The 16602-nt window shown below is 34.6% G+C and overlaps 1 protein-coding gene across 1 annotated transcript in view; it reads right to left on the minus strand.

Annotated features, from left to right (window-relative positions):
• PSME4 (proteasome activator subunit 4) overlaps positions 1-16602 on the minus strand; it is an 82211-nt gene that overhangs the window by 30720 nt on the left and 34889 nt on the right. Inside the window, exons 12-24 of the mRNA XM_015813675.1 lie at positions 16397-16461; positions 15505-15655; positions 12674-12772; positions 12330-12399; positions 10648-10715; positions 8483-8698; positions 6299-6456; positions 3037-3132; positions 2486-2541; positions 956-1012; positions 481-536; positions 296-394; positions 78-140 (exon numbers count right to left, since the gene is read on the minus strand). Coding sequence (XP_015669161.1) covers positions 78-140; positions 296-394; positions 481-536; positions 956-1012; positions 2486-2541; positions 3037-3132; positions 6299-6456; positions 8483-8698; positions 10648-10715; positions 12330-12399; positions 12674-12772; positions 15505-15655; positions 16397-16461 — 1254 coding nt within the window. The remainder of the gene's footprint in view (positions 1-77; positions 141-295; positions 395-480; positions 537-955; positions 1013-2485; positions 2542-3036; positions 3133-6298; positions 6457-8482; positions 8699-10647; positions 10716-12329; positions 12400-12673; positions 12773-15504; positions 15656-16396; positions 16462-16602) is intronic.

The following is a 16602-nucleotide window of genomic DNA, read 5'->3' on the forward strand; positions in this document are numbered from 1 at the left end:
ATTTTATAAATGAAAGTTATAGATACTACAGATTCAGAGCAGCCCACATACAGTGGTTAAAAAAGACATATATTTACCTCATGCTGCAACATGACTCTGTCAATAAGCAGTGCTCTAATATGCTGTTTCTTGCCTTGAAGCTGCAAATAGGCAAATCAATTATTTTTATGTGGAAAAACTTTATTCAGTGCTACCTGTGATTCCTTTTATTTTATTTCATTAACTATGAACATTAACTCCCCCTAGATTCCTTAAAGTCTTATTCATGTAAATATATTACATAATAAATACTAACCCTATTCTCCATTGATTTCTTCACCAAGTTAAAACTTTTCCACCGTGAATCAAATTCATGCTTATGTGAACCTTGGAAATGTAAGAGGTCCCCAATGATCTGTAGAATAAGAATTTGAGTTTTACAAAAAAAGCCATCCATCCAACTTAATGTTTTAGAAATTACACTAGAAATTGCAACTATACCTTAATGATTAGGAACAAAGACTTAGTATCATCCTCCGAGTTGTCAAGTACAAAGTCTATCACAATAAAGAAAAAAATAGTTAAATAAAGCAATATAAATTAATTGTTTGTAGTTAAAGCATTCTTGTCATATTGATGGCAAGCTGCCAAGGAACAATAATATACTTTCCTACTGTTTTTAGTAGGAAAAAAGGACAGTCTTCAGCTTTCATCCACCACATAAAAAAATCTAGTCTCCCAACCCAAAATAAAAGACTCTAGGAAGCTCCATCCATTGTTCCACATTCCACCCTACCAACTGTGACCTGAGATCCATTTAAAAAAAATCTATTGAATCTCAAGAAATAAAAATCAAACACCCTTCATTCATTTAAACTGAAGAAGAAAGTACTTTGCTTTATATTTGATTTATCATCTGAATTTGTACAAATTCAGTGAAAATGAGAGCAAATGGAATAACTAAAAGAACACTTACGTAGGAGTTTTCTTGTCACTTTGCAGATTCTTTCCCTGTAATTCTCTTTCGACAAATCTAAACAAGTAAGACCATTCATTATCTATAAAGTTTATAAATTACAATGTGTAGCAAGGACATGTCAAAAAGTGCAGAAACATAAAAATAAAAACAAAGGAATAGGTTTCTCTCCAGCAAAACTGTACAAGTATGTGAAAAGATTTGCATGGACCCTACACACATATAATTGCATACTTAAGATATGCATGCACCCATAAGGCTTGTATATAATCCAAAACATCCTTGTTTTATTTCAGAGATAAGTTTGCGGGTTTTGCACAGTATCTTAGCTGTTCTTATTTCTGCACTCCTCTGGACAAAGAGCTCTGATGTTATTCCTAGGATCTGTTGGAGATACTCTCCCAGCTTAGGAATCATAATCTCAAGTGCTCCTTACCACTACTGGGAACACCTTGGTCTTTACATGCCCTCTCTAGTTCCCCTTTCAAGTCCTGGTAGTTCTCCAGCTTCTCATTATTGCTCATCCTGATGTTGCAATCGCTGAGCACTGCTAGATCTATAACTACTGCTGTCTTCTGTCCTTGCCTACAACCATGAAGTCTGGTTGATTGGCTAGTATCTGCCTGTCTGTCTGGATCAGGAAGTCCCACAGGATTTTAACCTTCTTATTCTCCACAACCTTCTGTGGAATCTTCCATCAGGACTTGGGAGGGTTTAGACCATATACTTTACAGATGTTCCTGTACACAATCCCAGCCACTTGGTTGTGCTGTTCAGTGTATTCTGTTCCTGCCTGCATCTTACACCTTGGCACTACATGTTGTACTGTCTCTGAGGCCTCTGTGCATAGTCTGCACTGTGGGGTCCTGCCTAATATTCATGGCCACAGTGTTGCCTTTGAGGTCAGCCCTTTTCAGTCACTGGTGGTATTTCCCATTGCATGTCACCTCAGCTATCTGTCAGTGGAACATCCTGTGCACAGTACTATCTTGCCATGGCACTTCCTTTGCTTGAACTTTCTCCCATGTCTGTTGCTGCTGCCTCATGCATTCTCTCAGTAGGTCATCTTTGGGTGTCATTTTACTGATGTACTCCTAGATGTTCTGTGTTTTGTCCAGGGCAGGAGCTTTGACACTCATAGGACCCTGTCCAATCTCTTTCTGACTAGTCCCTGGGTATTGGACTTGGGATGGAAACCTCTGCACATTGACATCTTTCATGTCCTGCTTTGGCCAGCTCATATACAGTATATATTTTCCATATTTTATCTTTAGTTTTTATTGATTTTATTGTATTGAATGTCATTGTTGATTGTTGTTAGCTGCCCAGAGTTGTTGAGTCTGGTAGCTTGCAATATTAAACTCAGCAAAATTATTAAATTATTATTATTATCATCTTTTTCCCTTAAAGATTCACAGAAAAAAAACATAAATAAGAAGTTAGTTACTTTCTTTCAATAAGAGATCGGCGATGTCATGAATTAAGTAACAGCAAATTTTTTCCACCATTTATGCAATGGCATTAACTTACCATATTCAACACCGGTATAAAGTTTGATCTCTTCCAATGACACTAGACTTGGAACCCTGCATGATATATAACACATACATATTCTTTAAACAGAAATCTTGATGCAGTGAATTTAATTTCATAAAACAGCAATTACTGTTACAATTCCTAAAGATTAAGAATTATAATTATATATCTTTTAATTTCTATTTTTTTCTGTTTTGAGGAAAATGAAGACAGAATTTCAAAAACAATGAAGCTGTATAACTTCTTGATTACTATTGTACTTAGGATTGCTAACAACAAGTGATATTGTGTGGGCTTTAAAATTATATGCAGAACCGAACCTGGTTATTACTTTGATGGGAGACCATTAGGGAATTTCAAAGTCATTGGAAAAGATTGAAAGTAAAAAAAACAACCATCTAATTTATGGTATGTTTTATTATGTACAATATCAGATGAATAATTCTCAATGCATATTTTAAGAATCCTGTGAGGCACAAAACAATTTCTGATGTTTTTATCTAAATAGTTCCATTTATCATCTACATAAAGCAAATTTTACTTACATGTGAGCCACTTTTTCTCCTTTCAGAGATGGCAACATGTTTCCAGATCCAATAAGGCAATTGTGTACTATAGTAAGACACTGCTGAACATCATCTCTGAAAATAAATGTTAAATATGCTTAGGCTTAGGTGAAATATTTTTACTTAATTAAAAAGCACTCAAAAGAACTTTTAAAACTGACCTCCATAACAATATTAGAAAAAAATCCTATTAAATCGTCATGCTGAATAATTTTATCAGGCGGTTCAAACAAGCCACTATTTCAGAGGCCAAATCATTAAATAGTCACATAACGCATTTACCAGCAGTTAACTAAATAAAAACAATCAAACCTATTTGACTGACTGATTGCACTGAATAATAAACATTTATCTGTCTGTCTATATTATACTATCACCTCTGGAAATTCTGAGCATCATAAAAAAAAAAATTCCTGCTTGAGCAGGGAGTTGGACTAGAAGAGCTCCAAGGTCCCTTCCAACTCTGTTATTCTGTTAAAACTGACATCTATAAAAGTAATAAAAATTACAATATAAAATTTAAGGACACCTACATAAACACAGAGAACATTAGATAAATACTCCAAAGCCATGGGGGAACAATATTAAATTGTCAATCCCTGGAATAGAAAGTTTTAACAGCCTTCCTAAAAAGCAACAGAGGAAGAATAATTTGAACTTCCAGGGAAATGCTTTTTGGCCGAAGGGTAGCAATTCAGAATGTTAATTTCCGTGAACCCTGCTGATGACATTTGCTCAAAAAAGTTTACGGAGAAACCATGCACTACCATATCTAATTGGAAAGACAAAAACAATTGGGAATCGGCAGTCCCATATATATACTCAGGTTTTGACCCTATGCTCATGTTTGACTTCATCCAATGTCTTCAGTAAATGTCAAATTCAAGTAGAGGAAAGATTGAGTTTTGTGATGCCATAAAATGGAGGAACATACTGTAAGACACAATAGCACCCCTAAAGCACAGCATCCCCATTGACTTTCCTTGTCAGAAAGTTGCAAAAGGTCATTGCTGATACTGCAATTGGCATAAATATGAGTCAGTTGCCAATGTCTGAATTTTGATCATGTAACCATGGGGATATTGCAACAGTTGTGTGAAAAATAAGTCACTTTTTAAAGTGCCTTTGTAACTTCAAATGGTCACTAAATGAACTGTTGGTAAATTGAGGATTATGTGTAATATATTTTTCCCAGGTTCTATGCAATTCAGCTCCACCACATTCCCAAAAACCTTCCCTCAAAAAGGAAGATGGTTGAAGACTGGCCAATAATTATCCACAATTTCCGGGTCAAATAGTTTTCTAAAAAGGGGCTATACCACCATGTATTTCAAGTCAATAGGGATCAAGCTCTCTCTCAAGAATATATCTAATAAGTCCCTGTGTCAAATCCTAACACCTTCCTGGAAGTTTTTATCAACCAGGAATGGCATGGATCCACAGCACAACCTCACAAAGAATCCTTTCCAATTCTTCAGGACTCATCCCAGATAACTCTGTAAAATGTAGTTTTAGCCATCTCATCAGGTTCAGCAATCCTTCAAATGCCTAAAAAAAATTCCTCATAATAACCAAAATAATATTCTAGATCATCCTTTGGCTAATAAGGCCTGTCATTATAAAAATATTCTCTGGCCAGCAATCTGGGATTTCAATAAAAATTAAGAAATACCATTCTTTCATAACTCTTATTGCTACTGTAGAGGGTCAAAATGAGGTATTATCTGTGTTTAGTCTGATTTATTTTTTCTATTTCACCAGTGAAACTCTTGCTGACTCCTGATTCCTTTCATCTTCTGGAGCTCCTCAATAAGCCAAGAAGTTCTCCTGGATTGGAGAACTGGGAAAGATCATTCAGGCACAATCTCAATCCAAGTTCATAACAAACCACTACATTGTGTTTTATTGTTGTTGGGTATGTTTTGTGTGTACATGTGTGTTAAGGGTTGCTTTAACTGCATTTTTGTTATCTGAATTGTAATTAACTACAATGAGTTTGACAGAAGGTTACCCCTTAAGACCATTTGAATGATGTATTTGATTCAGCATGTAGCAACCTAGATAGAAACAGTATTCTAAGATATACCAACAGTATATGGGAGCTTCAATTGTTGCCAGTTACTCTCCAGATGCAGTTTCAAATTGGTTGTCACTTTTAAATCCTGCATGATTCAAGGCCTAGATAATTATGTTACTGCTTGTTCTGGGTTGTCTCTACCTGTATAGTGAAACAAGGCTTGCTGAGAGGGTCCTCCTACTGAGGAAATGTCATTTGCAAGGACCTCACTGTTGAGCCTTTTCAGTGAAGCCTTTCTCCTCCTTCCAGTCTGTGGAACAGTCTACATTAAATACTGGGACCATACCTCTTTATTATGTTTTTGAAAGGCTGTAAAAATGTAGCTCTTCAAAATGACTTTTGAGAGTACAGGTAGTCCTTAGTTAACAACAGTAACTGGGACCAGGAACTCTGTTGCTAAGCAATATGGTCATTAACTGAAACATCAAATGATTGTGCTGACTAACAATGTCAGTTTTGGCAGTTCTAGTTGTGGTTGTTAGGCAAATTCTGTGCAGTCATTAGGTGCAATGTTATGTGATCACCATTTGCACTTTCCTGATGGTTTCCCCACTGACTTTGCTTGTCGGAAGCCAGCAATGAAGGTCACAAATGGCAGTCACATGATTGTGGGGTGCTGCAATGTTTGCAATTGCAAGCCAGTTACCAAGTGCCTAAATTACAATCATATGACCATGGGATGCTGCAGTAGCCACAACTTCCAAGGACTGGCTGTAAGTTACCACTGTAACTTTCAAAGTCACTGAACAAACCTTAACCAAGGATTAATTGAAGGAAAACTATACTATAACATTAACTAGTACTTATTATTTATATTATTAAACATATTCCTATGCAACCATAATCAAAATGAGTCTCAGCAGCTCACACTTAATATATGTGTTTTAACTTTTTCTTTCCATTCACGCTGTTGTGATTTATTGTTAGCTATCTATTATTGAATAGCATCTACGGTATATCAGAAAATAAACAGAAAACCATAAAATAAAGCAAATCTTTCTGATAATGCGTTCTTCATATACAAATATTCTAAATAAATAAACAAATATGTAATGTACCCGATTCTTCTACTTAAGTAAATCTCATCAGTCTACCCAGGAAATTAGTTATATTCATTTACTTAAACTTGAAAAAACAGTTCAGTCAGTAATGAATCTATCTAACCTGGACATTTCAAGATTTCCATCTGAATACCGCTCCAGTTTGTCAACCTCCGGCTGGAGAAAAGTATCCAACAATTCAAAAGAAAAAGCAATTTCTTCGGCTGAAGGAACGTGCCACTGAATATCAAGTTTCTGTAGATCACCAAGTTTACCCCAATCCTGTAAAAACAACACAAGGGTGTGCATTCTGCCTTTAGTGAAATTAGAAAATAACTATAAGTCCCAACATTTAACAATGGATATTTTTTATTATTCCAGACAAAAGGATCTTAAACACTTGACTTGGCAAGAGATGAATTAAAAGAATTCAGTTAATAGTAACCTATTCAGGTCACCAGTTAGACTTTTTTTTTAAGCGTTAAATTTATGGTTTTTTTTTTTTACAAACTACACTTCTTTTTTAACGTAGGTTGAAATGTTATAGTATAAAAAGCAAAAAAAATTAAATAAAGCTAGAGAAGTTCCAACGATATAACTATACAAAGGACAGAAAGAGATTCATGATAGAGAGAGCCACTTAGAAAAGTCCTCTTCAAATTCATTAAGCAAAAGAAGGCACATGAACTCAGATGGAATGGGTAGAGAATCATATGTTAAACACACTGGTTGCATTCCACTCATTGCTTTTGAGGTCAAGACCAGCACTTTCAGTTATGCTTGGAAAGTAATCAGAGTAACATAGTTCTTAAGTAGGCCACAAAAAAGGTAGCTATAAATAGCAACCATAGAACTTGATAGATGATACTCTAAGTGCCAATTTCAAGTTTATCCAAAATGATATGCAAACAACAGGATTTTAAATTCATTTTCTAATCTATTCTTCTCTTCTATAGAAACCTGAACTTGGACTTTCTCCTGCCTCGGGCAATCTGTTCCAAAAAAATAGAATATGTCCATTTCTTCATTAGTCAGCATTCTGAGTATTTCTTTTCTTTATTCACATGATACATCAGGGGTAGTCAACCTTGGCTCTTTTATGACTCGTGGACTTCAACTTCCAGAATTCCTGAGCCAGCCATGAATTATTTGGATTTTTAAAACTATATTTTCTGATCGTATCTAATGAATTCTTCCCACTGAAAACAGTTTCCTTCAGTGTATGTTCATCTCTGCCATGCCTATAATCAGATTACTACTTGATCATTTGCTACTTTAAGACAGAAATAAATATAAATGAGGAGGTATGGAAAATACATGTTACATGTTTTCAAAACATAAAGTGAGACTCTCAGTTTTCAGTTTCCTTTTTAAGCAGTCTGAGATATCACTATTATAATTATTTAGTTACATCTTGCTGCATAGCATTGCCACTACCTGCACACATAGGGAAATTTATTTGTTTGAACTTCCAAATAAAGTTAAGAACAAGGCAATTTCATTTAAACATTATGTCAGGAAGGAAAGAAGGTCCAATTAAACTGATTTATTGCTACTAATGCCCATGCATGGTTAGCACCTTCTAGGAGTTAGATAAGGGTCAAGAGAATTCAAAGAGGGTGGACTTGGTTCACATACGGCTATGTTGAGATTCTAGGTTGATCCCTCCCTCTTTTAATTTCACCTTCAGGTTCTGCTACTTCTTTCTCTACAACTACTTTTTTATTACATAATATCATCTTTTAGTATTTTATATTTTAAACTATAAAAATATAACATGTATTACATATGTCTTTAGCATAGTATTCGTTAATTATATTTGTGTATCTGTAGCTATATAGCAACCTGACTAAGACCATTCCTCATGTTACAGAATTAACAGGTTTATTGTATAGACTAATTTATCCTGTAATATGTTAAAATGTCTTGTAAAAATAAAATGGGAGAAATACTACCTATGAAATAAGGAATATCTCAATTGTATTATTTAGTAGGATAGGGAATGTTACTAGAAAAAACATAAACCTAATGATTTCATGACATGTTAAGCTAGTTTGCCTATAATGTATTTAATTCTGATACCATTTCAAGATGGTATCTGCTAGCATCCAACTAAAAAAATAAAATAATACATTGATGATAAAATCAACATTACATATTTTTAGTCTTACAGCATCTTTCACTTACACTTTCCATAGCCTTTGAGCTGGAAAAATCATTGGGGAAATACAACAGAGTAATTATTTATTACTTTTATTTTGAAAAATGCAGTCAAATTCTCTAATCCTAAGTAAGTTAAAATCCTTGCCTTGATAGGAAAGTATTCAGAAAGAGGCTTGTCAAAACCACCTGGCACACTGCAGTATTCTGTGGGGTAGATAAGCGTAGTAGACCGAAGAAGATGGTGCAGTAGGTTACAAGACAGAATGTAACCCTGCTTACAGGTTAAATGGAGCGTTCGTTGTAGAATCTTCAAAAGCTGTTCCCTGTATGGTAGCAACTTCTTCCCATCCACACGAGTGATCTAGCAAAAGTCATAATAACAGAAACAAATACAAACAGAATTTATGTGAATGTATAGTTCAGAAGAGACATTTGATCTATTTTTTCCTTTTAATATGCAATCTATCAGGTTGGCCATCTATTAGGATTGTTTTCTTTTGTAGTTTGCCAACTTTTTAAATTTTATTCACACTTGTCTTATACGTGGCAGGCACTACAGACAAATCCAATCTTCCTGAAGCCCTCTACATATCTCATCATCCAACCCTGAGATCATCCCTATCTGTCAAATACACCAACAGTGGAACAAAATCTTGAAAAAAGTAATATAGGTAATCCTTACTTAACAATAGCCTTGTTTAGGGACCATTTGAATTTATCATAGCTCTGAAAAAATAACTCTAGGACCAGTCCTCACACTTATAACTGTTGCAGCATGCCTGCACTCATGTGATCAAGATTTGGGCGCATCACAACCAGCAGCATTTACGACAACTGCAACATCCAGGAGGCATTTGATCATTTGCCAGCTTTACAGCTAGCTTCCAACCACAGAATCAATGGAGAAGCCAGTAGTAAATTCACAAGTCATGATCACCTGATGTTTGTTTAACAACAGCAACACTTAGTGACAAGAGTTGTTGATCCAACTGTGGCTGCTAAATGGGGATTATCAATAACTGAACAGCAAAATGAGTGACTCACATTTCTAGAAGAAACATGCCATTATTGACTGAAGGAAATGAAATGGAAAATAAAAGTCTTTCTATAAAACATATTTAGATACAGAGAGTTCTAAATTATCTCAGTATCTTGCAATACTGAAAGGTATGTGGGGTATTAGGAGCTAGGAAGGGAGGATTAGGAAATCTTAAGGCCCAAACTCAACCTACCAAATCTGACCTACCAAAGAGAAAGAAAAAATAGGAGACACCCGATGAAACCAGTGTGGCTGTATAAAGAGCTAATAAGCTGAGAAAGAAAGCTTAAGTTTATAGAATTTAAAGGGGTGTACAACAAAAACAGAGCATCAGGGAACAGCCCATATTAATAAGGATAATGTCAAGAAGGCTCAGAATATGCTCAGGCTTGCAATGGATGCCAAAAATAAGGAAAACTGTTCTCTGGATATGTGCGAAACAAGGAAAAATCAAGGAAGGAGAAGAGGGCAAGATGGAAAAAGTGGTCCAACCTGTCAGACACCAAACCATTGGGAGGGGGAGTCAAAAGAGAAATGAAGATCAAAAGGAAAGAGTGCAAAAAAAAAAAGCAGCAAAGATGATGAATGGCTTGAAGGCTGATTCCCATGAAGAACAGCTAAAGAAACTGTGTCTAGCCAAATAAGAGAGGGAGATAAGAATACTCTTCCAATACTTGAAGGACTATTTTCAAGAAAGAGGGTATGGATTTATTTTCCATAATTCCTAAGTGCAGGACAAAACCCCAAAACATAGATTTTAGGCAAATCCAAAATGGAAATAAAGAAAGGAATTTCCTCAACATTAGAGCTATTAAGCAGTGGCATAGCAGTGGCATAATCATGGGTGCGCTGTCGTTGGAGGCTTTCAAGCAAAGATTGGGCATTTGTTTTAAATGATATCAGGATTCATGTCCTGGAAATGACTGGACTTGAAAACTCCAAGATCCATTTCAACATTATGATTCTATGAATTAATTCCCAAGTAGGGACACACATACACACTTGAGAACAACACTTCTATTTTTCACTAATAGTTTTAGAACTTCAAGCTGTTATATTTCCTCTCTCAAATCAGATTTAAAAACTCACTGTTCTTCTCTAAGGAACTTTAAAGGTCATATAATGATTCAGTCTAGCACACAAGTCTAACTAAATAGTTTGTGCCTTAAATATGCTCCTCATAAGGACATTTCTGTTTGTTATTTTGTAGATTGAAACTAAAACATGAACCAAATATATTGAAAATTAAAGCTAGAATTTCTCATAAATACCTCTGATAAAAGTTGAAGATTCCAGAGGAGTTCTTTATCTAACTCTTCATCATGTAAGACATCATCATCTGAATATGAAATATATTATTCCTCAATGTTACTATGATGCAGCATGCATAGATAATAACATATCTACAATTCTGAAGAGTCTTATTTAGGCTACTTGTGATACAAGCTTTGCTATGAAATGTTTTTATGATTTAATTAGAAAATGCAAAAATAATATAAATGTATAAACACATTATATCCTCACAGGATTCTTCTGTTATAGGATGACAAACACATAAAATATCTGTTTTACTTGTTTCTTATACCTATATCTACATTGTTTACACACATTTTTTTTGATAAAAATTAAATAAGTTACCTCTACAGAATTGTCTAAATGTTGTCTTATATAATTGGCTGCCTAATAATTCTATGGGAAATTTCGATCAAGTCATCATTCAGAAGATATGTCACAATATGTTTCCCTTCCTAAATTAGCATATTCCTAAAAAACGAGTTTTCTTCAATACTTAAGTATCCTTTTCTGCCTTCAATTGTTTCCCATTTTGATTTCTGAGAAATCTTATTATTTAAGCAAAAAACATACAAGGAGTTTAGGTGAGATATATGGTTGCATAAATAAATGTTTGCAGACAGCTTTGTGCGATTCTCACCAGCAGGTTAGCCCTTCAAATTCATATGTGAAGTGAACATTCTTCAATTGTTACAAGTAATAAACATATGAATAGCTTATTATTTTATATTGCACATTGTCTTTAAAATAATGCTCACTGATATATTTCAGTCCCCCTAGATGGATCACAGGAGCTCTCCTGTTCTTTTCCAACATGTGTCATGATAGAGTAGAAATTTTTAAATCAGAAAATAAGGGCTATTTTACCCATTAATTTCTTGCAAGATAGTAAATGATTCCAATTGTGAAGAAAAAGGAAACTGTTTAAGGCAAGAACAGTACAACAGCCAGAGTTCCCTCCTATAAATAAACAGCTTCAAGTTTGTCCTTTTGAGCCCATTTATGATTGTTTCAAAATCAGCATTCAGGTCTTAAACATAATCTCTAACATTCTCTTAATTTCAAAAGACAAGGGTGCACTTTGTGCCTTCAGTTATACATAGTATACCTTGCCTGTTGCACTGATGTATTATATTAATGTAATATAATGGTGAAAATTGGGAGTAGGGAGACTACTTAATCATTGAATTAGTAACTGAATAATTCTGTGCCAATCTCTTCTCTTACCCTAATCCATCTAAGTTACTGTGGTATAGTAGTTAGCATGGTGAAATAGGACCAGATTCAAATTCATATTGATACATGGAAATTTATTTAGTGGTTTTCAACTAGTCTCCATGTCTTGAGAATAAAAACTCTGTCTATTATATATCAGAATATTGTATATACTGTCTTTAGCTGTTGGAAAAACATGTTCAGAATGCCAGAAGCTACTTCCAGTTCTAAAAATTTTCTTCCAAAAAACTTCTCGGCCTTTGGTAGAATAGCTGGATTGATGCAGTTTGGAGGAAGAGCAGTAAATTCTAGAATTCCCCAAAATATTCCTTCTCCAAACTAGAATTTTTTGCACATAAATACAAATAAAATACTTCAAATTTTCAACAGGCAATATACAGCTACATATATAAACAAGTTACAACATTAGATCATTGAAACTTACTAAGAGTAAGATGTGTTATAACACTGCAGCAATGGGGTACAAAAAGCTTCAAAGACTTCTCTGGACAGCACTGAAATATCAGAAAGAACCAAATACTACATTATTTTGACAAAATAATGAACATTGCACAGCAAATATATGTAACATATCTTTTCTACTAATGGCCTTGATTCAGCAAAGGAAAAAATACTAAGAACTAGATAAAGAATATTCTCTCTAAGGTCTGTGTGGGAGAGGAAGAGAGCTGATGAACTGGCAAAACATTCAAGTGTCAACAAAACAGAGACGTTATTGTTAGATTTTAACTAAGAAAAAGGGAGAGAAGAAGAAAAATAAAGTCTTACTTTCACTGCAGCTCGGCACATATCAGCCACCATTCGACCAGACACTCTTGTCTCAAAAATATTTGAGACAGCAAAATTGAAAACCTTCTCCAAGGCAACCTATACAAAAACAGAAAGAAAATGTGTGCAATGACCAAACCTAAAATATTGAGCCATGGGCAAATTATGAATCCTAATTTAAAGGATATAAATTATGATATTAAACTAGGATTCATCAATACTGATAATTACATTATTCCCATCTTAGGTTTATGCATGGCTATCACAAGGAAAACATGTTAGAAAAGATAGCATTTAACCATTTTAAACTAGTGATAGGTAAACATTTTTGGCATGAATTCTATGAGTCATACCCAAGGAAACAGGAAGTACCATTCTGAGAACAGGCAACTCTATGCAGAGAATCATTATGAGGATGAGTTTTGAGGGACAAGTTGAGATGGCTACTATTGTATTGCCCTCTCTGTTGCACAGTGGTGTCCATGCCCAAACTGCTGAATCTCACCACTGAATTGGTTGTAGATTTCGTCAGGATAAAGAGGGACTTCAACTTGCTTCTTCAGTCCAGGTCATAATGGGCCTAGCAGACTACAAGGCCATGTGTCTTTTTTTTCTATTGGAACAATTGTGATATGATCTGAGAGTAAGGGACATTAATATTAATCCCTTGTCATAATCAAATCTGTCATGACCCTATTCAGTCTTTAGAATAAGGAAGTGGCTTCAACTATTTGTCATGATGGCCTCTTCTTATCTGCTGATCAGAAGGTACTCTTTAATATATTGAAACAGCAAAGAAACACCTGGAACAATGCTGGCAAACTATGAAGTGCAAATATAACCAAACACTGGATAAGAGCAGTACAATGCCAATACTATTCTACATTTATCTGTGGATAGTCAACTTTATTTAAGATGTCCTTGTAGGGAAGAATGAGATGGAAGATCAGTGATGAGGCTGTTAACATAAATTTGTAAAACATCTGAGGGATAAAATCATTCATACTTATATAGAATTGAACACTGGATACAGGCTGGGGAAATCCAACAGAAATGACAGATTTGTGAGGTTATCCAGGTTCAACCTGATACTGCTAGATCCCTCAGCAGATTTGATACTATTCATCATGATATCCTGGATGATTTCCAAGGATTGGGGATTGTTATGTACATTGTCAAGAATTGATATTAATTGGAGTTGCACATAAGCCCATCTAGAAACCAAATTATAAAGAAGTGATAACAATAGCACTTAGACTTACATACCATTTCATAGTGCTTTACAGCCCTCTCTAAGTGGTTTACAGAATTAGCATATTGCCCCCAATAATCCAAGTCCTCATTTTACCAACTTCAGAAGGATGGAAGGCTGAGTCAACTTTGAGCCAGTCAGAATCGAATATTGATTTAGCTGCATTCTAACCTCTGTGCCACCATGGCTCCAATCTAGTTTGTGGCCTATGAACCAATCAGGTGAGGCAACAATTTAAAGGAACCTACTAAGCATCATTTTTCAAAATATTATGCAGCACATTATATTACTGCATTAATGGACAGGCTAAGATGAAAAAGGATTGGCTTTGAACTGTGCTCTTTTCTATGGCAGAACATAGGCATCATTTACATTTTAACTAGCTGTTTACAGAGGAACAAAAAATACTATACATCAAATTAAGCTTATGGAAAAACAGAGAAAATATATTTTACTACTAAACTTTGCCAACTTGCAATCTATGTTGAGAAGCAACAATTACACTTGATACAGATAGTCATTGGTTAACAGTAATAATTAAAACCGTGAACTCCATCACTAAGCCATGTGATCTTACAGTGCGATGGCATGTGACTACAGTGCGATGGCACGACTAAACTGATAGCAGTTTCAGAATACATCATTAGATGAATTCTGCAAAGTCATTAGGCACGATGACATATAATCACCATTTGTGTCTTCCTGCTGGCTTCCCCAATTCTACGCTTGTTGGAGGCCTGCAGTGAAGGTTGAAAATCATATGACTACAGGAAGCTGCAACATTATAACTGCAAGCCAGTTGCCAAGAGACCAAATTATGATCACGTGGTCACAGGTATGGGTTCCATTTTGGACTATTGTGTGTGTGTGTATAAAAGTTCTACCACTGGTCCAGATATAGATTATCCATTACAAAAGTCAGATGGTCTAGTACTGAATGCAAAAAACAACTGCTTACATCTAAGGATCTATGTGTATAGCTTTGTGTTCTGCAGGAGATTTTAGCCTTAGTACCAAGTCAGCTATGCTATTTGCCAACTCAGTTCTAAATCTGGGACAACCTTCACAGATTCTGACAAAACTAAAGGTAAAAAGTCCTTTTTACTGACATTGGTGACTATACAGATACAGTCATATTATCTTCTTGGCAAAAAAAAGAAAAGAAAAAGGAAATCGTTTACAACTGTCTTCTTCCAAAACATTTTTCCTTCCCAGTCTAGCCTACAGCTTTAAGATCTGGCAATCTCCCATCCAAATATTAATCGTGCTGAACTTTTCAAGATCAATCAATGTTGGCTTAGGAACATTTTAAAACAAAATGAAATAAAGAAATCTATTAGGCATGCCCAAGTCTTTGGGTTTAACTGAAAAAGTTCTTTGAATCCCAGATCACTATACTTATTTTCACTGCAATATTTTTTTATACAGTGAATGCAGCTTAAATTATATTTATTTGGTCAAACTCCAAACAACAAGACTAAAATTAAAATTAAAAGTTTCAGAAGCTTTGGGTTTATGAAAATTAAGATAGAAATCAAACAATATGACTTTTATATTCGCTCCCCTTGATGAAAAATACCTTAAATATCTCTTTTGAGCACTGTGTGAGGATTGTGTTAAATGTAGAAGATAGTCCTAATTCCACTAAGCTCTCTAAATGAGTCATCTTTTCTGTTTCAGTCTCTTCTCTTGTTTGCTCCAATGTGCTGCTTTCTATAAGTCCAAAACATCTATACAGAAAAACAAAGATCAAGTAACAGAATTAGTAAAACAAGAAACCACAAGCTATTTTATTGTTTGTGTGGGCTGAAGTAAAATATTATTTTTAATGGTATGCTATAAAATTTGCATATGTTCCCTCAATCATTTCTGGCAACAAACTCTGGAAGACCAGAAAAAATCATTTCTTTAAATTATCTTTACCGACTCGTAAGCATAGGGACTTGAAGTCTAATAAAAAGTTTGTGAGCTCTTTATTTATTTATTTAATATTTATCATCTTTATCCTTATTTTTATTTCATAGACTGAAATTAGTGTTTCAAGTAATTTTCAATCCCCCCACAAAAATTCAAGAAAACAAAATAAATTAATCAGACTATAAAACTGCACAGAGGAGAGAAATTGCTTCATTCTTAAGATGTTTAAATATCTCAAATGTGGCCTTTTGTATCATAAAGGTGAGAGAGAGGAAAATTAATTGTATTTGGCCATTACAAATTTAAAAAAACAGGCACATGACTATCACTAGATGCTCTAATCAAATGTACTGTTGCATATAAACTTTGTTGAAAAGGTATCAAACTACTTATCCAGCTCTGTATCAACTTTTGACTCTTATATTTAATTTTTTCCCTCAGAATAGCTTTCAAACTAGAAATATAAATGAGTATGAAACACACAACTGCAGTGTGCAAGCCATTACATAGGACTGTCACATCACCAGCATGCTCTGCTTCCCATTACTACTTGCCTGTCCATAAACTGCAGTACAAAATCTTCAAATTCAGCAGTAGCAGAGCACAGTTCTCTCTCTACCTACAATTTCAAAATATAAGAAAAAAAATTTCTACTGCATGTAAATCCAAATTTTATTTAATTCTTGACACAATTCTTTTATTATTTAAAACATGCAAATCTCAGTTTCTGTAAATATTCAAAAAACCAAAGTCAAAATCA

This window comes from Protobothrops mucrosquamatus, unplaced genomic scaffold (genome assembly GCF_001527695.2).
Source record: "Protobothrops mucrosquamatus isolate PMUCROS unplaced genomic scaffold, P.Mucros_1.0 scaffold181, whole genome shotgun sequence".
Taxonomy (NCBI): domain Eukaryota; kingdom Metazoa; phylum Chordata; class Lepidosauria; order Squamata; family Viperidae; genus Protobothrops; species Protobothrops mucrosquamatus.